Source organism: Tachypleus tridentatus, chromosome 9, assembly GCF_004210375.1.
Source record: "Tachypleus tridentatus isolate NWPU-2018 chromosome 9, ASM421037v1, whole genome shotgun sequence".
NCBI lineage: Eukaryota > Metazoa > Arthropoda > Merostomata > Xiphosura > Limulidae > Tachypleus > Tachypleus tridentatus.
Window position 1 is genome coordinate 159,254,169 of NC_134833.1, and position 10,844 is coordinate 159,265,012.

The following is a 10,844-nucleotide window of genomic DNA, read 5'->3' on the forward strand; positions in this document are numbered from 1 at the left end:
AAAAAGTCAGATTATTATAACAGTTTCTTCTCGAAACAGTATTCAATTTTACTTGTACATATCTGTCATTCAAGCTGCATGCTACTAAATCAATGGTGTTAAGTTAAAATATTATAAAGGTGCGACCATGATTATGCAAGCATTAGAACATTTGAAAAATACTCGACGTGTGATGACTTAACTTTTTCTTTTTTGCTGACTAATATGAGTGGTTAATCAACAGGGCATGTGTAGGATAGTGAACACTAACCCATATATGGAGGTTAATCATGTACATTTCACATTGGAGACCTGTACCTGAAGAACCGAATAGGTACTCGAAAAGTAACAAGTTCATGTAAATGATCATTTCTAATAAGGTTTGTAAATTTATATGTAACTGTTCTTTCCAGAGACATTTACTAGTTTAAATAAAACTTAACATCAACTACAAGAGGATCAAAAAAATAAATGAGTTTAATTAATTTAGAAAGTTTGTATTTAAGTACAGAGATAAACTGAAACTTTCCCAACCAAGTATATTTTTACGTTTTTTTAAATAACTGTTTATATAATGGAACAGTGAAATCACACAACTAATACAGTAAGATGACATATGTGGTTAACAGTATATTCTGAAAATTACTTGACCTTATATAACTAGAATTTATTAATATATACTTTGTTATAATACTCCTAAACTCTTTAAATTTCAAGATGCTTGTACTAAAATCTGTCGATGTTCCTAGGCACGAGGCAATCCGTCTTACTGAGGACTTACCCAAGAATAACCAGTTCTCCATATTTGCACGCTTGTCCATTCGCTGAGGGGTTGAGCTCACTATGACTGTGATGTGGCGTAGGGGGACCAGAACTTCCACTAGACTTATCCACAGATGATCCAGTTGTAGGCTTGGACTGGCTTGAAGGTTTGTCAGACCTAAGAACCATAATGATAGAGTATAAAGTCTCGCGACGTACACACAAACTGTAAATTTCTTTTAAATCGCAAGTTCATCAACTATGGTTTTTTTATTACTTCGAAACGGCTCAGTCACTATTCGCTTCCAGTAACAGTGTCGTCATTAACAGAAACTGTTTATCAACCACAACTGCACACGTTCCGAGCTAACCGACAAAAAAACAAAAACATCGAATGAAGCAATACTACTTTGTCGCTTTAGTGATCTGCTGAGAACAGAGATGAAGGACTGCGAAACCTTACGATCGATATTAGACAGTACTTACAATAGCCATGGCATACAAAAACAAATGCTGGTTTCAAAGCGAACAAAGGAATCCACAGTTTTACCGTCCGACAGCTGGGCAGGAAGTGGCATGTAGGAGGGCCACACACTGGAGAACACGAATTTCCCACATAGTGTTATTGTCCCCGGGTTCAGCGAGAAATACTGGCAGTATCATACACACGATACGTCATATCCGCTGGTGGGTCAAGCTACAGAGATCGGTTTACTGTAACCACAACCCACTATTACGAAGCAGTGTACCACTCACAATTAGTATATAATCGACTTCAGTCACTGGTGTAAGTCTGTGCCAAGTTACGTTTTCCGTAAAACTTAAAACTTGAAAGTCATCAAACTAAATCATTATAAATCTTTCGATTCTTTTAGGCTTAAGTACATAACAAGATTAAACGCGTTTGTTTTATCGTTGACTAACGACTGACAACAGGTCATGGAAAGTTTGCGTCACATCTACACCTAAATAAGATCAACTACCTAATCTGAAACCAACGCAGTGCTGCGATCACCTAAATGTCACTAGACCGATCTGTCCACGACAGCTGTTTCGAACCGAACACACATGTGTACGAAACTAGAAAAATAAAAAATTAAAATAACGACCAATATCTCCAGTAAAAGAAAGAAGGTTAGTTGGTTGTTTTTTTAACAAACAGATATTAGTTACAAACTTCCTGGAGGCTTGATGGAAAATTAACTATTATTGGCACCAAGGAAGGAAGGAAGGGCGTATTGGAAACACTTGAAACACGCACACATTCACGTTGTCCCACTGCGCGTGAGTGTTGATACAAGAAAAACACGAGGTAAAAGGTATTAGTAACTTTTTACCTAAAAATGAAAAAAAAAAAAATGCGATAGTTTTAAACGTATCGTCCATTTTACCAACGTCTCAGGCTAATGTTTAAAATCTCATAAATACCTGCATTTTGAAATAATTACAAAAAGTCTTAGTTACGTATCAGATATTAATGTATACAATATTAAAATGAACAACGTATCATAAAATTGATATCCCTTCTGTTAATGTCAATAAACATTATCATTGTTAATAACGTTATGGAAATGCCTACAATATCAGATCAAACACTGTAACCACTTCTAAAATTAAGATTTAATGAATATTCCTTCGTTAGAAGAACGTGCACTTTTGTTAACATTAACAAACATTATTACTGTTGTTAATAACTACACCTACCAATATGATTTGCTATTAGAATGTTAATTTGACAATAAACTGATCCATGGTACAAATGTCACTCAATAGATGAAGGTCACAAGTCTTTTCAATAAGATGGGTAAAGGTAAAATCAAGGTCACTAAGCCTACAAGATCAATAGCTTGTATTGGTAAATATTTATATACAACAGAGTGGCTTAATATTTGATTAAATGTTATGAAATTTAAACTTTACGTGCATGTTTTATCTTTAATGAATTACATTTTAACTGTTATGAACATATTTTATGTAAATCTAGGCATAAAAATCAAAATTATACTTATGTTCAAGTTTGTTTGTTTTGAATTTTGCACAAAGCTACTTGAGGGCTGTCTGTGCTATAACTTTTATTTACAGTTTTTAGCAGATTGATTTATTCTTTTAATTTGCATTCATTTTTTAGAAGATATATCAAAATATCTAAAATTAACAAATAAAATAAAAAGTAAATAAATGAAAGTTAAGATTGTTTATTTGCTATTTATTCAGTTTAATTTTTTCCAAATCAAAATATATTCGTAATATGAGTTAATAAAGCCAAAATAACTCAGTAAATATTTCAAATACAAATCATTTCATTATTACCCTTTTTGTCATCATCAACTACTGGTATGCTGCCAATTAAATGTTTTACAGTCATTGCCAATAACTACTTCTCTGCTGCATATATTCCATACAATTTTCAAATCACATAAAATTACTCTTTTGACTAATCATGACTACCTACAGTTCAAATTGTTCATCTATGCAATCTTGTCATTATACTACTGGTACCTTAATGTCAGTGAATTTTCCATTCTTTCACAAATTGACAATACAAACTAAAACAGCATATGAAGGAAAGCTATGACATTGCTTAAAAATTCAACTACTGATATGATTCAATATTAAACTACTGATATCAGTGATATGCCTCAGAAATTAAATTTTGTACAGTCACTGACATCAACAACTACTGCTCTGCTGCATGTATTCCATTAAAATTTCAAATTACTTAAAATTACTCTACATGACTACCTACAGTAAAACTTGTTCATCTATACAATCTTGTCAGTAAATTACTGGTACCTCAATATCAGTATATTTTTCATTCTTTCACAATACAAACTGAAACAGCAAATCAAGGAAAGCTTTGACATTGCTTCAAAATAAAATTAATGATATGCTTTAAAATAAACCACTGGCACTGTATGCTGCAGATAATAATAAAATGTTTTTCAGTCACTGATATCAACTTCTGCTCTGCTGCATAAATTACAGTCAAATTTCAAATCACTTAATTTCCTTTAATCAATCTTGGCTACTTTCCTCTTTTTCGGGACAAGGGTTTCCAGTGCTCTCTTCCGAGCTTTTTTTTTCTCTCCTTCTCTGAATGGGCAGCTCTCTGTGCCTCTGCGGCTTTCTGGACTTTTTCTTTAACCAAGGTGGCTGGGCCAGATTTCACAGAACCATAGGCCTCAAGCCTTTCTGCCCTTTTCTTCTGATTCTCCCTCAGCTTTGAGGTATACTTTGAAGCTGCTGATCTAATGTCCTTACACATTCTCTTGTCTACAGGATCAAAATGAACATCTTTCCTTTTAAACATTTCAACAGCTTTTGTTTCTTTGGAGCGTAGAGAATATTTTATCGTCTGGTATGCACACGATACCAGACCACGAGACCTACAACGAGACTGCCTCCAAGATAGCGGTCAGATTTTTTTTTTCTGCAATAAACATTGAAAAAATACGATTTCTCCTCAAAAACCACCTACCCGGCCCCCAAATAGCTCATATTTTCTCCTCGAATTTACACGAATCTTGTGGGTAATCGTTGGCCATTTGAAAACTGCGGAAATCCGCGTTTCAGCGGAAAAATGGCACGCATGTAATATAAACCACTCAAGTTGTCTTTAACAAATGACATGGTTCAAAGATCAGACTGGAAGCACATAACACAAAAATTGTGTTAATTACTAAGTTAAAGAAATTAAAAAAGCTACATATAAATTGAAATTAGAGTACACTGAACAGTAGTATACACTATTACCATTGGGCAAACTATATCACAAGTGTCTAAAAACAGGAAACTTGTTTCTGTTACTCTTGTTTTTATAAAGGGACGGCTGAGTTGCCCTGCAAATTATAGGTTAGTCTTATTTCTATGGTGCGAAAACTAACCTGATAACAGGATTTACCAAATCATTCAGAGAAATATAAAAGAAATCTGACCAAAGAAAAATTCTACCTACCAATCTGTTGTCCCGGCATATAGTTGTACACATTGCGTGCGGGTGATGACAATGAACTGTTATTCTAACTTGCATGGGGTTACTGTAAAGAGGCTCGATTAGGACTAGTGGTTAAGGCATGACTCATAATCTGAGGGTTGCAGGTTCAAATCCCTGTTGCACTAAACATGCACACCTTTTCAGCCGTGGGGGTGTTATAATGTGAGGGTCAATATCACTATTTGTAAAAGAGTAGCCCAAGAGTTGGCAGTGGCTGGTGATGACTAGCTGCCTTCCCTCTAGTCTTACACTGCTAAATTAGGGAAGGCTAGTACAGATAGCCCTCATGTAGCTTTGTGCAAAATTAACAAAAAATCAAACAATCAATCTGTTATATTCTTCAAGGATTATTACCTGGATGTGTGAAAATTCTGTTCTTATCTTTATAAAACACTTTTAATAAGGTGTAACACAAATGATCAGATGGTTAAGCTAACTGGGTTGTAGGATGAACAAATAGGAGACAATACATGTCTATTAATTAACAAAGACCACTCGAACTGGACATTTGTTATTAGCAGTGTGTATCAAGGGTTTCTGTATCTCATTTACTTTAATGATATTTGTAAAGGAAAAATGAATAAAATGTGTTAATTAAAGTATTTCTAGTTATAGAGGAATTTGAAGTAATGCAAAATAACTTGGATCAGTTGGTAGGTTGAACAAATATCTGTCAGTAAGACCTCTAATTACAATAAGTGCATTTTGGTTGTCATAAATCAGAGCATGTTTAATATGGTAGTACTCAGTATCATGATTGAAGAAATGGATCTTGGTTTGTTGGTAGATGATAATTCACACCATGGAAGCAGTGATTTAATTGCTGGTATTAATTAAAGCTAATAGAATCTCAGAATGTGTTTAGAGACATACTGATTACATAAAGTCTCCATGCAGGTCATTAGTTATGCCCTACTTGAGTGTAGTTTTGGTTAAAAAACTAAAAATCTCAAAAGTTAGTTTACTTTCTGGTTCTCTTAGATTCCCTTGAAACAAAAACAGATGTTATTGACATATACAGGATTATCTGGAAGAATTATAAGATAAAGAACTCTTAATTTCTTTGTGCTGTATTCTGAAGACAGTAGAAGAGAATGGATATTTGAACGTTGGAAAAAAACAAATAGGCTTTAGTTAACAGTTTTTACTTTTCTACCAGGAGAGGATGACTGGCTTATGGAAGGCCTTGCTATCAGCAGTAGTAGAGGCCACATTTCTTGAAAAACAAAAGGTTCTTCAAAAATTTTCCCTTATTGTCCACATGTTAATTTCATAACTCTAAATAGAGAAGTATTTCCATGAACTCTAAACTTTGAAAGCTTTAAATTTATTACTTCTAATATGTTACCATTCTTCATCATACCATTTCTTCATCCAAATAAATCTCATAAGCATTTTATGCCAAACACTAGTTCTTCTACACTCAAAGAAAACAAACAACTTTCAAACATTTCCTTCAGAGAATCCTTTTTTCCACAATGTATTATAACAGTAATCTATCTTAGCATTCTTTCCTATCACTATTCTTCCATTAATAAAGACCTACCAGAGTCTCATGCAAATATACAGGTTGTTCACTTATAAATTACTTTTCAGTAAAGAACCAAATGCTCAGCCACAGGTCTGTTACAATTAAATATGTCTGTTTTATCTTCTCTTTCCATAAATATAAATTTTCTCGCACGTTTTGTGTTTTCCAAATCTGCTCAACTACAGAAAATGATTTACATAATACTTCTATTGTTTTATATATTTACTTATTGAAAACATTAGTCTTAGGTTCGAAAAATAAATACACCACGTACCACTATACTGAAGTCATTATCATAAACCTTGATAATGAACTAAAACCTGGTTAGATCTTCAAGATGCATGTGAAATGAGGGCTAATCATTTTTTGCCATGGGCAATATAGATTTATTATAACAAAATAGAGATGATTGTATATTATATACTTACTGTGAAAATAAAGATTTAGTTTAAAAAGACTCAGAAAACAGTAACATAGTACCTCTTAAATATCTTTTTAATAATAATATATATCAATAAAGGATTAAAAACATTTTAAACATGGAAATATGCAACTTGCATGACAACTGCAGTTCATATAAAGTAGTGGAGAAACAAAATGTATTAGAACTACAGTTTTAGATTGTTCGACATTTTACAGACAGTATGACACCACTATACAATTATAGTATTTTTGGAAGTGTATGTAACATACCTTTTTGATGCAAAATACTGATACATTCAAGCCATAAGGAACTGTTCATATCAGAAATTTGCAATTTACATGATGAAGATATACCTTTTACTTAATGACAATGAAAAACAAAGGAATATGGATCAATCTGGGGTACCAGGATCATATAGTGAGATAGATGCTACAAGTTGTACTACAGACAATGGTAAAGCAAGGTGTGACACCTTGTAATGGGATATAATCCATTAAACATAAATATCAGTGGAACATGCTGTCCAAGTGTTCCTACAACACTATGCAACATATAAGTAAGGGTTTCTGTCTGAAAATGAATTCAAAAGTGTATGGTTTCACCAAGATAAAACTTCAAAGTACTTCCCATTCAATCACCACATAGACCATGCAGCTGGAAAATGAACCAATATTCCAACCATTCCTCACCACTTAAAATCACCCATGATATGGATGGTGGGACTTAACTGTCCTCATGAATTACAGAAATTATGCAAGGAGAAATGGTGTTCTTTGGATGTAACAGTCTTTTGCAATTAAATCCAGTGCAGAACTATTGTATAGATATTCAGCACATGACAATTAGGTAGAGCATGACTGGACATGACAGCAATTTAATAAGATGGTTATGTTCAAAGATAATTTTAACATAATGTAATCAAACCTCTTTATGTATATATATATATTCAATTTGTGCCATTTGAAAATGCTTTAAACTCTTAGAAACAAAATCCTTTATGAAAAAAAACAAAACAAATAGCTAAACTGATGCTGAAAGTAGAATAAGCGATTTTTGTAATTAATATTTTTTTACCCACAGACAATTTTTAATATTTATTTATTCTTCAGTATAAATTCATAACTTTACCTTTAAAAAATTTGAATACAGTTATTAATAAATAACCATGTTAAAAGACAATTTACGACACTATTTCTTCTTCTGTATATAGCAAATCATAGTTTTATATTAAAAAATAATTATTACACGAGTGTGTGTTTTCTTATAACAAAGCCACACTGTACAGCATCGTAAATCCGTAGACTTACTGCTGTACCAGTGGAGGGCTAAAAAAAATAATAATTTAGACACATTAAAAGATTATTTTAATAAAATAAAAAATCAGTATAATAGAAATACAAAATTTGTATTTCAACTTTTACCACCTACATATTTCACTTTTATATACTTAATTTAGCTATAATTTTGTTAATAATTAAAAGTATTAATATATCCATGAGAACAAGTAAAAACTTAAATCTATCTACTATTTTTTATACTCTCTCTAAAGTGTTACCCCTAATTACTGTTGATGGTGACTCATTCCATAAGACAATCACACTGCTAGAAAGTCAAAATTATCTTAAGTGCAGTTTAGCCTGTCTTTTCTAAATATTAAGTTTGTGCCTTCCCTTCCCATTGTCTTCAGAACACGGCACAAAGAAACAAGAATATATCTTAATAACACTTGTCTTCAGAACATGGCACAAAGAAACAAGAATATATCTTAATAACACTCAAATAATTTGCTATACTTCAGTAATGTCTTTTTATTTCTCAAGAGAAAATAGCTTTAAAGAGATTTAACCTATCCTTAAGGTAATCATTCCATTCCCAGAATTATCATTACAGCCTTTATCTGAACCTTTTCCAATAATGCAATATCCTTTCTTAGATAGAGAGACAAAAACTGTACAGAGTATTCCAAGTGAATCCTAACTAGAGATTTGTAGGGAATCATTTGGATAATAAGGAGATTCCCATAAACATCAAATAAGTGATCCAAATTATGACTCGCAGATACTTCCCCAAAATTTTGTTTTAATGAAATTAATATGTACAGTACCTAGACTTCATTTTGAAAGGGTTAATCTTGTACCACATTTGGAGTGAAAATGATGGTGAACAAAAAAACGAACAAAAACTAGATGGTAATAAAAATTAACAGCATTTTTTATTTTTCTTTAAATCTGTGCAGTGATATCATTTGAAGAAATCACTAATTAAAAGATTTAACACTAACATAAGAAATAATCAGAGATTAAATTATTAGACAGAACTTTTGTAAACTTACAACATGGACAATAAAGACTACCTGATTGTTCTTGCACATGCATTCTTGAGCAAAGTAAAATCTGGACCCACCACTTACTTTCAGAAAATCTTTGATTTCTCTCTTATATTCCTATAAGATGGCCACTTTTCACTTCTGCCAACAAAACTCATTTTACAAGACAGACAACTTCCTTGTTAGGAAAATAATGTTGTTTTAAGTGAAGTGTAGCTCATCTTTGCCAAGTTTTAAACTTAGCCACATTCTGACTTTCAATGTTGACATTCAGTGCCCTGTTCCTAAAGTTACTTTTATGACTTCTGATGTTTATACAATGTAGGCTCAACACATTCATTGCTCCAAAGGAGTGTGGAGATTACAAAATGCAATATGGCAGATTTATGGGGGTTTGACACTTTTATTTTTAAAATGAAATCACTGTAAAACAAACCTATTTCATCTACCAGTATTTCAAGAAACAGCTCTAAAGATCACTAGACAAACTGCTTTCATTGTTAAAAATATATTTTACAGTGATTTTGTTTTGTTGTATTTATCTAACAAAACTGTGCAAATTTCAAACATTTTTATTTTGCCTGACTGACGTCCATCTTGAAATTTCAACAAATTGTTGAAGCTTTAGTCACGCTGAATAAACCGTAACGTCATGGTGGTTCCACAGCTTATTAGAATTGGTAAATATTAGAATGTGCAGTTTCAATCAGTATTAAGAAAATAACATAGTAATGGTTAAAGTTTTGTTTTAAACTACACTGTACTCACCTTATATTTAAATACATTAGTATAGACTAGTTCGTGGTTGAAAATTAACGTAAATTATCTAGATAAGCTTTATGTAAACGTACATTTTAACTCGAAGTTTTCTTATACCTCCTCATACTAGTTATCTACAACATTGAACTGCTGGCTGTATACGGCGTTTATATGTTCTACTATTTACAGTGCATTAGCGTTAGCTTTCGTTAGTTTACTCACTTCAACTTTCAGCAAACAATGCCACAAGTGTTGCATGGCACTTTAAATGGCTATATCGAGTATTTCTGTTAGCCATTTTAAGCCTAAGTTCATATTATCACTTAATTTAGTATTCACGTTTTATGGTCAATAAAAATGTCAGTATTTTTCTAATTTTCAATGAAAAGAACAAAATAAAAACTCACCCTTTTTGATTATCTGGCATGCTTTAGAATACAAATTCATTCATTTCCGTACAATGGTAACTCATAACTACTTAAAAAAAAAAAAAAGGGGGGGGGAGGGTTCATTTGTTTCCCTCTAGCGGAAGTTAGGATATTTTTAAAGTAAAACTACTGAGCTTAGAAGAATACAAAACCGTTTTTTGTTTTTTTTTGTAAATCAGTTTTGCTGATGAGTTTAATTATTTGCAGTTAAGTGAAGTGAATTTTATTTGCGAGATAAGGCAATCGGATTTGGAAACTGTTGAAACGTTATTTGTAATGTTAGCTTTACCAGTGAACATAGTCTGAAAAACAACATTATTGAAATAATAATAATAATTCACTAGTTAAAAAACAACAACACGAGATTAATTTGGATTCAATCAGTATTTCTGTTATCTTTACAGATGTATACATCTGTATATTGTATTTCTGCATATATTTAAATATGAAAATTCAGAGCCTCTTTTCTTATAATCGTTTCCGATTATTTATATGCCATCTCAAAATCATCTCATTGAAATAGAACAAGCTATTGATTTTGTAAGTAATCGAGAGATAATGTTATGTGTAGAGTAACGAAAATATTGTTATGTGGAGGACTTTAACTAAAGACACATTAATGATCGAAATAACTTACCAAT

At 32.1% G+C, this 10,844-nt stretch overlaps 1 protein-coding gene across 1 annotated transcript in view; it reads right to left on the reverse strand.

The window, feature by feature from the left end:
- The window catches only part of LOC143226792 (protein pellino-like), a 36,185-nt gene extending 25,861 nt beyond the window's left edge, over window positions 1-10,324 (reverse strand). Inside the window, 2 exon segments of the mRNA XM_076458206.1 lie at window positions 761-919; window positions 10,183-10,324. Of these exon segments, the coding sequence (XP_076314321.1) occupies window positions 761-919; window positions 10,183-10,202 (179 nt within the window). The 5' untranslated portion in view covers window positions 10,203-10,324.
- Window positions 10,325-10,844: the final 520 nt, after the last annotated feature.